Source organism: Plecotus auritus (genome assembly GCF_963455305.1).
Source record: "Plecotus auritus genome assembly, chromosome: 7".
Lineage (NCBI taxonomy): Eukaryota > Metazoa > Chordata > Mammalia > Chiroptera > Vespertilionidae > Plecotus > Plecotus auritus.
Genome location: NC_137774.1, coordinates 136,851,914 through 136,868,159, shown reverse-complemented (window position 1 = coordinate 136,868,159; position 16,246 = coordinate 136,851,914). Strand labels below are relative to the sequence as shown.

The window sequence follows — 16,246 nt, the reverse complement described above, 5'->3', positions numbered from 1 at the left end:
TAATAATCTCTCAAAATCTGTTTCTTCATCTACAAAATGGGGCTAATACTCATGCCGGCTCTCCTAAAGTTGCCGTGAGGATGAAGTAAGGCAATGGGCATACAGACTTTTAACACAATCCCTCCCACAGAATAAATACTCAGATTTAGATATATTGGGAGTATTTCTCCCCATGTTTAAAAAATGACAGCTGAAAATTACTGAAAACCCATTATGTGCCAGGCACTGAGTTTGGTGCTTCCTCTTAAATTTATGATATTATTAAATCTTTCTATTAGATAGAGAATATTAATTATCCTTATTTTACAGAAGCTGAGGCTCAGAGATGCTAAGAAACTTCTCTATCCTTACCTCCACTGGTTGTGAGAATTAAATGAGATTGTAAAGCATGTCCTTAGAATAGTCTAGAGCACTCCATCGACAGGGCTATTATTGAAAACTAGAGGCCCAGTGCACAAAACTCGTGCAGCAGGGGGGGTGGTGTCCCTCAACCCGGCCTGCACCCTCTGCAATCTGGGACCCCTCAGGGAATGTCCAACTGCCAGTTTAGGCCCGATCCCTGTGGATCGGCAGTCAGACATCCTTCTCACAATCCGGGACCACTGGCTCCTAACTGCTCGCCTGCCTGCTTGCCTGATTGCCCCTAACTGCTTCTGCCTGCCAGCCTGATCGCCCCCTAACTGCTCCCCTGCTGGTCTGATTGATGCCTAACTGCTCCCCTGCTGGCCTGATTGCCCCCAATTGCCCTCCCCTGCCAGCCTGATCGCCCACAACTGCCCTCCCCTGCCACGACCTGCCTCCTCCACCAGGACCCGCCTCCTCCACGCGAGGTGGTGGAGTTGCTGAGACCAGCCTCCTCTGCACCACACAGAGCCACGGGACCCCCAGGCCTCACTGCGTGGAGCAGCCACCAGGCCCCACCTCCACTGTGCATGCGGCCATCTTGTGGTGGCCATCTTGTGGCAGCCAACTTGTGATGATGTCACGCAAGGGCATGGCACCACCTAGGCTTTTATTATATAGGATGACCCTCTGATTATCCACCATCACAGACCCTATGCAGCAGTTGCCCATCCAACATATGTTCTCCCTTTTGTCCTTACAAAATCAGTTTCGTGTGAGGTGGCAATGGGCCCCATTTTCCTCAGTCTCCCTTATTTCTTTGGAAGTTCATGTGGCTTAGTTCTGGACAATGAGAGATAATGGGAAGTCTCCTAAGTGGGCCTTTTGGGAAAACTATTATTGTCCCCCCAAAATGGGCTTCATCTGGCACATGCCTTTTCCCTTTTGTCTGTCTCCATCCTCACTGCCTGGAAAGCACAAGGAGACCACCAAGCACAGCAGCCATCCTGCAGGCATGAAGACCAAAGGCCCGTGTCCAGGAGGGCAAAGTGGGAAGAAGAGCCCAGACCCCCAATGGCCCACTCGGGGTCCTGCCGCAGCCCTGGACCGCCAGCCTCCAAACCGTTTCCCCACTGTGGTTAAGCCACCATGGCCAGCTTTCTACTACGTGCAGCTGAAGGCAATCCAAACTAACACAGGCACTGTTTGGGTGATCTGTCTGAATTAAATAAAATGTCCAAATGAATGGAAACTAAGAATTTGAAGTATCTTCTTTCCTTCCATCTGTCTACATGTTTCAGTGGCGATGACAAAGAAAAAGAACTCCAGGGAATGAAAGGTTGGTTCCCAATGGTCTCTACATGAATCATTCTGTCCTTCTGAGAAATAACATCAAAGCTTTTCCTGAACATCCGAGGGTCCGAGTCCCAACACACTCTCCCTTCTTCCCCATCACATGGTGTCATACGTGGTGTCACCGACAGGGTTCCCATGGGTCCTCAGCATCATGCGCTTGAGGTCTGAGGACATGTATTCCCAAGGCTTGGCTCCAGGCCAGCCTCACCCAACACGGAACTCAGCGAGGCTTCGGTAAAACCTGAGGCATCTGTCAGGCTTCTTGGCCAAAGTCCCAAGGCCTTACTTGCACTAAGCCTACTTGTGAGCTCTCCCTGAGTTCTAATTAGGTAGTTTCTTTTCTACCCGAAAAAGATTATGCCCAACGTTACTCAGCACGTTAGCACAGCCAGGGGTCTGACCCATGTGATAAAGGAGATCTCACTGTGACACAGCGATCACGAGGTGGGGCAGAGGCTTCATCAGCTTTAGGCTGAGCCAGATGGGATGGCGGCTTTCCACTTGGAGGAAGCTAAGTGTACCAACAGGGTTAAACTGGTGGTTTTGTGCTGTTGTGGGGAAATAATATATCCATATTTCCACTTACTTTAAATGATTTCTAAGGCAAGATCAGATGAAAAGAGGATTGAACTCCCGTCAAAATATAACCCACGAGGAAGACAAAAACTAAATTCCTTCTGACATAAAGTACAGCCTTGATACTGCATGGTACATGACTTTTTATATTCTAAGCTATGAATAACCCATATTTTGCCTTGCTTAAAGAAATACCCTAAATGGTGAAAGTTTTTAATTACTTAATGTGTAAAACTGCTTTACTAAAAGTATGCGACTTAATGGTGAAATAAAGGACACTCAAAAAATATCTGAAATAATCCTCCTTTTGATTAAACTAAAAAAGGTGCACATTTTCAATGGCTAAAATTATATCGTATTCAAATAAAGATACACACACACAATGAAGAGAAAATCTCTAATAATTTATTTGACCTTCAGTTTCACATTGTGAAAAAAAAATAAGTTTTACAAAACCTCAAAAATGTAGTAGCAGGAAACAAGTACATATGAACACTTCACTTCTTCAACTTACACAGAGTTTTGTACGTGAACCACATACTCAATAGCCACGAGAGGGATATTATTCAGCTCTAATCACTCTTATTCAGACAGGTGTCAAGCCCAGAGAAAAGGGGGCTACACAATTATACCAGAAGTGGAAGGCTGCCCTTTGTTATCCGTTTCCACAGCAACCCGTCCACAGAATGAGAAGAACCTTCTCTGTCTTATGCCAAGGTTTTTGTGTGCACTGTGGTGTGAATTGTATTTGCTTCAAAGTGTGGGACGTTTCACAGGGTGAGAATGGTCAAGTAGTGAGCCCAATGCCTACATCAATCCAAAGAGCGGGAGTCCAGAAAGTTCCCTGCAGGCTGGGGGCCCACCCTCACCACGGCTCCCTCTGGCTCGCACACAGTAATTAATAGAGGATTCAAGGACAGACCACAACTCTGAAACAGCTGTAGAAAATTCATCCTGCTTTCAGAAGCCATGCAGTGACACACATCTCAGCCTATTTGCATCATAAACTACAGAGCTGTAACTGCTACAATATAACGCCACCCGACTATGCATGCCGCCATTGTACAATTAGACATTTGCATTGCTTACAACACATCTAAGAGCGAAAGACTGACTGCCAGAAAGTACTGTGATGCTTTTATTCCAACGGCTCATTTATTTTGGTCCAACTATAGCCCACGTACTCATGGCATGGACGGACATGTACAATTAGTATAAAGTTTTCAGGTGCAGAGAAATGTTAAGGATTTATCTGTCATTAGACAATGCACACACACTCACAATGTAAAGGGTTGTTATCAGTCTTAAACCTTATTTTCTAAAGTATAGTAATGTGAGGAACATCAATGAAAGCAGTGCCAGAGTTACAAACTCTGGTCTTCCCCAGACACCTCTGAGGAAGTGCCTCTTTGAGTCTAATACTAACACCAATCACAGCATATGTTTAGTTTAGTAAACAAGCCCACAAACTAGCAAAGAATGTATTCACAACCAATTCCCAACTATCCCGGAAAATCTCAACAGCGGCCACTGCTCACAATTCTTTGGTGTTTTGTGACCAAATGTGTCGGTTTTGTGCACCAAAGAGTTCTTTCAGAGACTTACCTGCAGGTGAGCACTAGGGCATACATTGTACTAATGTTCACATTGTCTTGGAGAACTTGTCACACTTGCTAAATTGTACAGCAAGAATAACAACGAATCCAGGTCCAGCAAATTGGGTGACTGAATTAATTTATGTCTGTGATAATGCAGTCTTTCCCCCATTAACTGTGGTTATGGCAAAGCCTTCTTGCAGGGTAATAAATAAATAAATATATAAACTTTGGACTATGTCTTTACCTGTGCCCTATATACAGAACTATTCCATAGAATTTTCCAGGACTTCAGGATATTACACAAAGGAAAAAAAAAAAAAAACCTGCAAAGCGATTTGGTCCTTTCCAAATTTCAGTAGCCGAGACTGAAGGAGGTGACTCAGGTGGGAAGAAAGGGGGCAGAAAGAAGCCTTCCCTCGCCCCAGGAGCCATCAGCATGCCCAGAGCCCATGAGACCCAATGAGAAGTTGACGAGTCTAAGAAATGTGACCTCCATGCCTTCCCTACCTCCTGGGTGTAATTTAAGTTTCTGTTTTGTAAGCCTTCCCTGTCTTGACATTTACAAAACCCCTCCCCTTCCCATCCCACCCTCCAGTTATATTGCAAACTGTAACTCCAAAGTTTTCCTTTTTGTGCAGCAGAGCACATCACAACAGCCACAAAAATTGTGCAAAACATACAACCATCATACATGTCCATACACGTGAACACAACTGTAAGCATTGTTTCAGCATGCAGGCATCAAACAATAAATAGCTAAATCTATAACACATTTCTTACCAGCCCAGGGAAAGTTTAAAGTCACTTATAAATAGAAAAGATCGTCTACCAAACAGCTACCAACAATGCCCCCATTGTTCAGAACCTTCCTGGGCGGGGGCACAACCCCTCCGAGACTGGTGGAGCCCAGGGCTCCTCTCTGCAGCCAGCACCAGCTTCCCTCCCGGCCCTACAGTCGGGCTTTCAATCTCCAACAGCAGCTGGCGAGGAGGCTTCAAGCTTGCTCCTCAGAGAGAGGTGACAACCATTTCAAATTTTACACATAAATGGTGGAGCCCATGGAAATCAAATGCTGAATATGGTACAGCAAGGGAAAGGGCCCGGCTTTTCTCTCCCTTTGAGGGGCTGATTAATGCTGACATTAATCCACAATTACAAGACAAGGACTAGATCACAGGTTCATTCATTCATATTTAAACCATGTGCTACTTGCACTGAAAATCCCACCCTTCCCCCACCCCCTTCCTTCATGTCCAGTTAGAGCATTTACAAGGTGCAGCCAATCGTACAATCCAGGTCTTGTAGCAACTTCTTTTCCTTTTTTTTTTCCCTTTCTCTTCATTAAATTTGGCCTCTCCAAAACAGAAATCATTTCTTGAGCTAAAAAAGAGGGAAAGATTTTTGTTAGTAACCTCAAAATCTGAAAAAATAAATAAATTAAATTAAAACTCAGGACAGAGCTGGTCAATATTGCTTCTAAAGGTCTTAATTACATGTTTAGTAGAAACCGTGCAAAGATATGTGAAGTGCTTGTTATAAATGCACACACACACGTATGCATGCATGCATGTATGCATGGCTGGCCCGACAGACACAATGGGGTCCCCACAGAAGGGCCTCCACTTCTTTCCTAAACATATACGTTCAAATTCAAACCTATACGTCTAGGTGCTGCTATCAGTTGCCATCTTCTGCATCCAACACCTGCAATTCCTCTCCGTGGCAAAGCAGAGCCACTGTGCAGCAATCGCCAGAGGGTCAAGATTCCTGTGCAAACCTTCCTTTGCCCATTTACCGTAAAGGATTCCAAATGCAATTTATTCACCATATAGACAGCAGACGTATTAATCCTCTCATTTAAATGCATCTGTGCTATTCATTATGGCAGAAATCAGTCTCGCTTCCTTTCGTATGACAACATCCCTGGCTTCAATAGCCCAAGCCTGGAGTTTATTCTCAAAATGCATCAGTCCACACTTGGGAGGCACCAGCTATGGTATGCAGTGTTATTACCTACGGAATCTACCAACGCCAAGTGTGAATACAAATTCATGGTGCCACAACCATGAAGGCTGCACTTTTCGTGGGAGCTGGCATTTACTCACACCACGCACCCTCCCCATTCGTCTATGTCTAATGTGATACAGGGAAATTTTGCAAATGGTGCGTCTTTCACACGTTCACCCTCATGAAGCACATTTCCAGCCCTGGTAGGAATCCACATCCCAACTGCTATCACTCTATTGACAAAGAGAACTCAGGAGGGGCCACTCTTGAATTCTTCTTGCTTTTGTGTGTTCAGGGCTCTGATTCATTTCTTTAGCTGTTTCTTTAGGCAGTTTCATAACAGTGATTCAAGCTTTCAAGGCATTCTTTAGACTACAGTGTCATGCCCCTACCCTCACCTCCTTATAATCTATATATCAACGTTAGGCCAAAAGAATGTATCTTGAAATAATATAAAATGTCAAGATGTTGCCTACTGGGGGGGCGGGGAGGGGGAGAGAAACTACCAAAAGAAAAGGAAAACTCTAAAAAAGGAAGAAACAAAACAAAGCAAAATCTAAATGCTCTCAGGTTGGGGCCACACAGCACCATGAAAATGCAGACTAATCAAAAGTAATTTCCTTTTTGCCCATCCCACCCATTGTCAGAGCAGCAGGAGTCAGTTAAAATCTCCTTGATGGATGAGCTTTTAGACCAGGGCAAACTTTTTGTTAATACTGTATTAATTCCTTTAACACCTCCATTTGGAGAGCAAAGAAATGTCCCCAAGTTTTTGTGGCTGTGGACTGATACCTACACAGCACCTCTTTTCACTCCATGTAGCTTAAGCGTTTTAACGCTGTCTGCGTGTAGTAACCTTTAGCAATTTAAAGCAACACCCTCCCTGTGGGAAACTGCAAGAGTGGCTTTGATCAGGCCAAAAGGTGACCCTGGCCCTGTCAAATTTCATTGTTATATGCTGGACTCTCTGGCTGGTAGCACCAAGGGTGAAGAAGATGTTATTTCACGTAGAACCTAACACTCTATTTGCTCCATTTCTTTGGAACCAGAAGTGTGTGATAGGGTTCAAATTTTCAGGATAGGATGAATTCAAGTGTTTGCATACACTGGGCTGAGGAAAATGAGGCGCCAAAAATGAAGTCTAAAGAGAACAAGAATATAACAGTCAAAGACACCTCATTTCCCCACCACACACAAAGCTAATTCCATTGCAAGCTGAGGTATAAATGGAAGGGAGGAAAGAAACCTAAGACTATTGACTTGAACACTGAATACTGGTATATGCCAGGCACTGGGCTAGGTATTTTCGGGTCCCCCACCCCATTTATCCATTTACCCAAGCCTGAACTGGGAACAGATTTTAGGGGAAGTATAATGCAAACCACTCACTGGACAAAGGAGCCAAATCCAGAAAGGTCCAGACTCCAGCATAGAACCCGAACCAGAATGCACATGTGATCTCTTTCTGCCTCAACTTCCTTACCTTGCTCCAAGGATGCCAACCATTCCACCAGTTAGCATTTTGAAGTACCGCCACCGCTGGCAATTTGGCAATTTTTATGGCTCCCCTGTGCAAACAGAATCGGTTCTGGACTAACACCCAACTTAGTGTGCTGTTAATTGATGCTTTACCCTCGGAGGTTCTTTAAACTAGCTTTAGAGGTGAGTCATGCATTCGTATCACAAATGAAATAACCACTTTCAGAGCATTTGTTTATTCAGGATTACTGAGATGCCAGCAAGGCTGCAAAAACCAGTTTGGTGTGGGGCGCTGTTAGCCAAGTCGCTCCCCAGAGAGGCTCCTGGCTGTTCCTGCGCCTCTGAAGGAGTTTCATTCCGAGGAAACATTACACTGCTAAGAACGCTACTAATTGGAATAGGCTGGAGGAGGTAACTGCAGAAATGAAATAAATAGAAAGATTTAAGTGTGAAAGTGAGGCCAGTTTTCATGGTGTTTTTAAATGAGCTGTGAGAGATGAGGAAAGAAGACAAATGAGTCAAAACCCCACTTTGCTTAGGTTGCCACGACCCCTAGCTTCTTTTTTTCCTTTTGAAAGTTCCCTTCAAAGGTGTGAAACCTGCTAGAGAAAACAGAGCCAAAAGTTTCCAAGTAAGGAGTTTAGTTTTCATTGTAGTCCCTCCAAAGCAGCGTTTTAATTTTATTCTATTATTAGTAATTGTAATGAATGAGCCCAGGAATCACCAAAACAAATCAACACACTGTGCTCTGTGCTGCCCGCAGACCTGCTGAAGTCATTCCTGGGCTGATCCTAAGACTGCCTAACAGCAGCAACAGGGTCATTAGCTTGCGAACACTGAACTGTGTAGGACTATTAATTATTGGAGCCAAGAGTATTATATACTCTTAAGTACACAAGACAATCATTATGTACTCAGATATATGACACAGAAGCACAACTTTTGTTGGCGCTGACAATAGGGTCAGCCTGTCTGATTAACTCTGAAAGGCTGCTGCAAGACCAGTTTAGATGGCTCAGAGTGTCCACACATCAGACCAACGCACACAATGCAGGTGCAGCCTTTTACAGGGGCAGACCTAAATTTCCCTCCAGAGTTAACAAATTTGAGGAAAAAATTAAATAACCTAATAAATGCTTTTGGAGAGAATAAGAATAAATTTAAGCATTCAACTTTTTTTAAACCATATTTCATTCCAGAAAGGGTTTGAGGAAGCAAAATGCATATCAACAAGTATCTCCTGGGGTGACACCGATATGGAGTCAAGTTTATGAAGTGGCAGTTCAGCATGATGCTTGAGTGCTCGAGTTAAAATGCTCTTACAACAGCCTTTCAGAGTTAGTACCCTCTGGAGCCAGGCTGCCTGGCGCATTTCTGGACCAATTCTTGCACCTACTAAGCTCTATGACCTTGGGCAACTTAACCTCTGTGTGCATGAGGTGTTTTCATCTATGAAGGGCACTAGTAATAATATCTCACAAGGTTGCTTTGAGGATTAAATGAAATGACCCTGGTGAACACAGCCCAGCTCCAGACACACAGCGAGGGCTCCCTAAATACTAGTTGGCATTATAAGCATAGGTCAGGGTTTCTCAACCTGGTGTACACTGGAATCACTGGAAACTTTCTAAAATGCTGATTCCTGGGCTCCCCTCAGATCACATGAAACCAAGTCTCTAGGCTGGCAGCTTTTGCAAAGCTCTTTGGGAGATGCTGAGGCTCAGTAAAGGCTGAGAACCACTGGCTTACATATGTTAGAGTGGGGGGCGGGGTGCAGCTGTGGTCAATACAAGTGTTTTAAGTTCTGGGATACAAGTTCTTTTATTTTTATAGTTTTTGTAGTACTTCTATAGGATAGGCTATATGGACCATGCCTCACTCCACATGCAAACTTGCACAGCTACCTCAATTATCTGCATACTTACAGCTTCACTGACTTCTTACCTCGTGCTCCCTTTCTGTAAGATGTACTGCGTCTAAGAAGGCAGGTGCTTCCAGGTGCTGACAAACGCAGTCGGTATCAGGGAGTACGGGACTGTGGTTATGCTGTTCCACACATCCAACGTTGGATCGTAGCAGTCCAAAGTTTTGCATCGCTGAATGCCAAAGTATCCTCCCACCACGTAGAGTTTGTTTCCGGAGGCCACAGCGTGACAGCTCATGCGCTTTGCTGTCACGTCTCCCACCTTGGTCCACTGGTAAGTCTCACTGTTGAATTTATAAGCAGAGCAGGCGGAGAACTCTGTATCTCCCCCCATAATAAAAATCTGGTTACCCAGCACAGCTGCTGCCGTGTAACGCCAGGGCTGGGGACAGGTGGCCGGCACCGTCCACCTGTTTTCACATTGATCATAACACTGGACCTTGGGGAGCTTGTCATGACTGACGCTGGTACCTCCGAAAGCAAACAGCTTGAGCTTAGCGCTCACTACTGCTGCATTGCTGACGCCTTCTCTGAGCGGAGCCACCATGGTCCATTTGTTGGTCGTGGGGTCATAATGTTCTACTTGCTTCAGAGAGACTGAGGGGGAGGCTGGGAGGCAGCCAGTTGCGGCCGTGTGCCCCCCGACCACATATAAGCAGTGCTTCAGTTCAGCAGAGCCATGGCCAAACCTGGCTACCAGCATGGGGGCGGCTTTGGACCACTCCTCATGCAGGGTGTCATAAACCCAGACATCTTTCGAGACTCCGTTTTCAGACCCCCGGCCCCCAGTAATGTACACTTTGCAGCCAATGGCACACGCACTGAACTCTTTTCTTGGGCTGGGGATGTCGGCCTTAGGAATGATCTCTTTGGCCTTCTGGTCTACTAGATACAGCTTGTCACACATGAAAGTCTGCCCTCCCAAGAGGAAGAGGGCATGGCCAGTCTTCCGAGGCCGGGCACAGAGGCTGGTCACCACGCCATCGTTCTGCAGGATCTTCAGCTTGCACCTGATGGCCTCTTCCACAATCTCCTTGCTCTTCCTCTGCTTGGTGATGAGTTCCTCCATGGCCACATTCTCCATGAGATAGATGGCTGGCAGGAGAGCCAGCCTCACTGTCTGCAGCAGCTCCGGGAGGTAGCAGTAGCGCTTCTTCAGGTCGTAGCTGATCCAGTTAATTGCAGACTCGTACACGAGCCTTTCATCTTCCGTCTCCAGCTCTTCGCTGGACAAGAGCTGCACTACCATGTCCTGGGGCAGCTGGAGGAAGTCTTCGTTCTTCCGGATGGTTTGGAAATTGCTGAGACACATTCTCCAGGAGAGCTCGTAGAGCTTGGTGCACTGGTGCGCGTCGGACAGCAGCAGCATGCCCAGGCAGTTGGTGGGATGCAGGTTCTTTTCCAGGAACTCGGCACAGGCATCCCGGATGTCTTGAAACTCCAGCATGTCGCCAGCTTCCAGGAGCGATTCTGCGTTTTCTTCATTGATGATGACCCGGGAGGAGTACGCATAGTCGAGAAGCAGCTCCAAGACTTCTGGGTGGATGGAGTTGTCGAAATTGACTTCGCTGTCCTGGCTCTCCTTCAGACCGCCACTGAACATGGCTTCAAAGTAGCGGCTGCAGGCAGCCAGCACGGCCCGGTGACAAGGGAAGGTCCTATTTCCCGCATGGAGAAGGACATCGGTGAAGAGGCGCTGCTGCCGAAGAAGGTTCAGGTGAGTGAGGACGCTGTCGGCATAAGAAGACTTGTGGAACAGGTAGATGTTAATGGAGCCGCTGCTGGCCCGGGACTTGCGGTTCTCATGCACACTGACTGACATTTTGTTTCCACTCCTGGAAAACAAAACAAAACCACTGAGGGGTGCTCCCCATGTGGAAAACAGCAGAACAAAGTAGCGATCCTTTTGGACAGAGGAAACAGAACTGTTTTTGCTGTTAGCTCTGCTGCCTCCTGTTCTGAATCATGGATGGCCATTCCTGTACCAAGTCAGAGACAACTACCTATAAGGAGAGGCATTCACAGCCATACTGTTGAGCTATTTGAACCATACACTGTTTTAAAAAAAAAAAAATCACTGCTTGAAAGCAGGTTCATCTTGGAAAACCTGACTGCCAACTTTCAGGATATTGAAGTCCTTGAGAATTTTATGTCAGCATAGCCAGGAAAAGCGAGGTCTCATTCTCACAGCTCCCTGCCCCTGTCCAGCTGATTCACTGCAGGCCACTTAAAATGCCAGGCCTCCAGCTCTCGTAACGCCAGGAGAGGCACCAGCTAGAATGCCCTATGCAACATAAAGCCATGTGTAAAACAAATACCTGCTAATTAATTCCATTAAGAATTCCTTTGGTAAGATCCGGTCTCCCTGCAATATACAATAAGTAGGAAATGTAACATTAAAGGCACAGGCTTAGGCAACTTCTCCAATGATAGGATCCTTATTTAAAGTTACAGGTTATTTCCAATCAGACAGCTCTACCACTACAGAATCCTAAAAGTGGCCTAATAGACACATTACCATATATTGATCAGCAGGCTTTAGTGAAAACACAGAATAGATTCTGACCACAATCACCACCCATCTTTCTTGCTCTGGACAGCTTCCAAAATGAGGGTTTAGGCACATAAAATAAAGAATATTTTTTAGCATACTCATGAGTGCTGTTTTTCTGTTCTTCCTGCTTTATATCAATTCTTGGAAAACCAGTTGCAAGAACAAAGGATCTATCTGCCCCCCTCTTTTGATTTAGTAATGCATTACCAGGACCATTCTTATTACCTGCTAATGCTGGCATCTGCAAATAGGGAGTTCGAGATGCAAACACTGCCTTATCTAAATCAAAAAATACACACATACATACACGTAAGGTGCATAGACTATGCATGCGTGTGTATTTTGCCAGCCATTGTTAATTTCGGGCCACCCTAGAATTTATTTGCTAACTAAAGTGTTCTTTTTCTCAGTATCTAAATTGAAATTATAGCAGAATCTAATGCTATCTTTGGCTTACCTCAGTAAGTAAATTGTAGGCTAAAGATGTAGGAAATCCCTATCACCAATCTTCAAAAATTGAATCACATGCTTAACACACACACACACACACACACACACACACACACACTCACAACACTCTACCTCTCTTTTACTTCAAAGGAATAAAGGCTTTAAGCATCTGCCTGTCAAAGGATTCCTAAGGAAGTTGTTTATCCCAGGAGAGTAAACTGGGTGGTTACAGTATCTATTTTCCAAGCTCAGAACAGCCAGTCCTTATAGCACAGCTGAAACCTATGGCCTGCTTATTTCCTTCAACCATTCGGATATTTATGTTTACTTTATATCCCAGGAATTATGAATAAATGCAAATGAGTAACTTACCACAGACACTAAGCTGCACTTCCCTGTCCACCTGTGTCACAGAAAACAAAAGCAGGTGCCTAACTTGCCCTTAACACACAAGCAGCATACCACTAGGTCAGTGGTCGGCAAACTGGGGCTCGCGAGCCACATGCGGCTCTTTGGCCCCTTGAGTCTGGCTCTTCCACAAAATACCACGGCCTGGGCGAGTCTATTTTGAAGAAGTGGCATTAGAAGAAGTTTAAGTTTAAAAAATGTGGCTCTCAAAAGAAATTTCAATCGTCGTACTGTTGATATTTGGCTCTGTTGACTAATGAGTTTGCCGACCACTGCACTAGGTGATGCAACTTGTTTTCCTTTATTTTCAGAATGTAACTTTTCATTACGCATAAACATGGCTTAGTGGAGGAAAATAAGCAACCAAGTCCCAGGCTCTGGTGTTACAAAGACTTTACAAACACCCATTAGTATCCTATTAGTCTCCTAGATATAACAAATGGTAAGGAGCCAAGTTTCACCCCCATCTCAAGCCAAGCCTCTACAAGCCTAGTCCTTTTTCTCACCAGTGCTCAATGCTGCAAAGAACAACGGGTATGATCCTATGTGAATGCACCAGGTTTCCGAAGTGCTAAAACATCTATTAGTGTCACTGAAGCTCTACCACTGTAGCTTGTCATTTGAATTAGTACATTCCATCTGAAGCACATTGAGGAAGATTTAAAGATCAAAAGATGCTATAAAAACTTACAAAAATGCCAAATGAGTAGCTATAGCTTTGTTTTTTAAAGCAAATACTTCCAAAGCAACCTCAAAAGCTTTCTCCATTCAGGCTAAGAACAAATGCAGCTCGGGCTGAAGAAGGAGGGACCTCTACAAGGTGCATAAACACCAGAAGCACCTGGGGCAGGAATCCCAGGAGCCCAGAGCACGTTTCCCTGAGCATTAAATACCTGATAACGTCAAACACGACTCACCACCAGGCCCACACTTCAGAAAACTGAAGAAGACCTTAGGATCTGCATCTTTATGCATCCTGTGTTGAAGCACCTGCATTTTCCTGGTTGGCCCTTAAAGCCAGAAGGAAGAACCTAGCCTGTCATCTTGGATAACATCCAGATGGAGAAACATGTCACAATCAAAACCCAATATTCTTGCAGCAATATTTGAATTAAAATAAAAGGTGTATTTGAAGACCCATGGAAAAGGTTGCTTTCTGGTTTAAAATTAGCAAACATCCAAATACCATCAGGAATCATTTATACAGTCACTAAGCACACCTTCAACTTAAAATGAATCATCCTTCTGGCATTTTCTAAGCCCCCAGAGAAATATTTGCATGCCAAGTAAGTGTCCAAAAAATGCACACATATACTTAACCTGCACCTACAAAGATGAGAAAAGGGCTGCTATTACCCTGAACATCAAAAGGGCTTCTAGATACAGTAACTTCAGTTCACTTAAAGCTCCTTACCTATGCTCTCTGCCTCCAATTCTGTGTGTCCCCCTCACATCTCTTTTGGTTTTGAACCTGATCTCAATGCAATCAAAGGAGAAACTAAGCAGATTTAAGGGGGGGGGGGGGGCACTTACGTTATTGGAAACAACATTATGAAAAGATCTTTTAACAAGAAAAGCATTTCACCATGCAACCCCCTAAAACACTCAAAACACTCGCAATGCTCTTTAACAGGCTGGCCGGGTTTCAGAGCGACAGCAAATTACAAGCCCAACAAGTTCAATGGTTCACCTCCACCCCGCCCACCAATTCCTGGCCTTTGAAACTAACAATGTTACACTAATGGCCAAATACTGTACTTGCATGAGAAGAAATGAATTTTTCAGGAAAAAAAATGTCAGTTTTCATTCATTTCCTAGACATTTCGCAAAAGTGAACGTGTCCTCAGGAGGGATGTCTGCGCGTGGCCCCAATGTTCCCTCTGCCGGATAGGGCGCAACGTGGGCCAACAATCCCGCGCGCTCGGCCCTTGAGACTGGGAAGTACGAGGCAGCGGGAAATCCACCCCCAGGGAAGCGCCGCTTTCCGAGGGCGGGGGGAGGGGGGCATCATTCCCAGGCGGTGCTCCTCGATCCCCCACCAGCTCTCCGGGGCGCTGTGCCGCCAAGGGCAGGCCCTTCCGGCGGTGCCCGGCTCCTGCTTGTTGTGGGAGGGCATCGGAAAACACGGAGGTCTCCACCCCAACAAGAGCTCCCCATCTCCGCGTAAGTCGGAGCTCCGGACTCGGGGGCTACGCACACCCCTCGCGAACACACCCCCACAGGCCAAGCGTGTCCTGAAACCCGCGGAGCCCGCAACAGGTCCGGGGCAGTGGGGGAAACTTACAGCAGTGACGACCGGCCTCAGTGAACAACTAGCTGGGTTCTGGCCTCGGTCACCGGGCGGGGAGGCGACGAAGCGGACGTCTCAGCGCCGGGGAGCGGTAGCGATTGCCCGGGCGAAAGGACTGCGTACCGGGCGCCGGCCGTGAGAGGAACGCGCCCGGGGCGCTGGCTCGGGCCGGCTACCGCTGGCGGTTCGCCTCGGCCTCGCGATCCCCACGCCGCGGACTCTGTGTCCGCGACCCACGGAGCGTCTCCCGGAGCGAATCTCGGGAGGGGAGAGCAAGCCCGCGGCTGCAGGCGCCGCGGAAGGAGGCGGGCTGTGCACTTGGGGGAGGGAGCTAGAAAGCGCCTAGCGCGCCGGCAGCCGCCTGGCGTCTGGACTGGGTCTCCGCACCGACCAGCCGCGCCGCCTCTCCGGCTGCCCGAGCAGTCTGCGCCGGGCCGCGGTGCGCCGGCTATAAGTGGGGCGGTGCGGAGGGGCGGGGAGGGGAGAGGGTGGGTATGCTGTGAGTGACACCAGGAGAGGGAGGGAGGAAACGCTTGAAGGCAGCCTTCGGAGGTGGAGGAGGAGGAGGAGGGGAGGAGGTGGTGGAGGAGAAAGCTGGAGAAGAGCGTGTCGGGGGAGTTAATCGAGAAAGGAAGCGGGGGTGGGGGACTGCGGAGAGTGGAGACAAAGCGGACGCCGTATCTCAGCCATTAGCGAGCAGCTGCAACCCTCGGGGACCGCGAGTGAAAAGTTTTCCCGGGTCAGAGTGTCTGAGCCACCTTGGCCCAGCCCGTTTAATGGATAGACCCGAAGCTGAGGGACCCTCGGCAGGGGAGTGCAGCCCCGGGCTGTGCGTTCCGCGCTGCTGGAGCCCCCGAGATGCTCTAGAAAGGGTGGCGAGGAGCGACCGGGGGCCCGCGGCACGCGCCCTGGGCGCGCACAGTCCGCGCGCGGGATGGGACACCCGGAGGGAGGACGGTGGCGTGAGAAGGGCACAAGTTTGGACACTCCGGAGACACTGTATGTGGGGCAAAGTCGGCTGTAGAGTTTCTCGCTGGCTGCAGGGCCAAACAGACCCGACCCCAGGCGTTTCCCCGGTGCCCTCCCGCTCTACCGCCGACCCGTGGGGCAGCCAGAGCCGGACTCTGCCCCACGCGGCCCGGAGCCCGGTCGCCTCCCGGCGCGGTCCGGCGGGGCGTGCCCAGGCGCTTCGCAGCCAATCGCCGAGGCCGCTTGATTCAAAGCGAACTGCTCAAAGGAGCCGCCGCGCCGCCCCCGCCCGC

At 47.4% G+C, this 16,246-nt stretch overlaps 1 protein-coding gene across 1 annotated transcript; it reads right to left on the bottom strand.

The window, feature by feature from the left end:
* Positions 1 to 5,116: 5,116 nt before the first annotated feature.
* Positions 5,117 to 15,412, bottom strand: ENC1 (ectodermal-neural cortex 1). Its single transcript, XM_080682786.1, has 3 exons — positions 14,979 to 15,412; positions 9,303 to 11,117; positions 5,117 to 5,252 (listed from the first exon to the last, which is right to left on the bottom strand). Exon 2 carries the CDS (start codon positions 11,102 to 11,104, stop codon positions 9,335 to 9,337), a length of 1,770 nt encoding a protein of 589 aa, XP_080538912.1. The 5' UTR covers positions 11,105 to 11,117; positions 14,979 to 15,412; the 3' UTR covers positions 5,117 to 5,252; positions 9,303 to 9,334.
* Between the last annotated feature and the right edge of the window lie 834 nt (positions 15,413 to 16,246).

Coding starts and splice junctions, on each gene's coding strand:
- ENC1 (XM_080682786.1), bottom strand. CDS start 11,104: ATGTCAGTCAGTGTGCATGAGAACCGCAAGTCCCGGGCCAGCAGCGGC.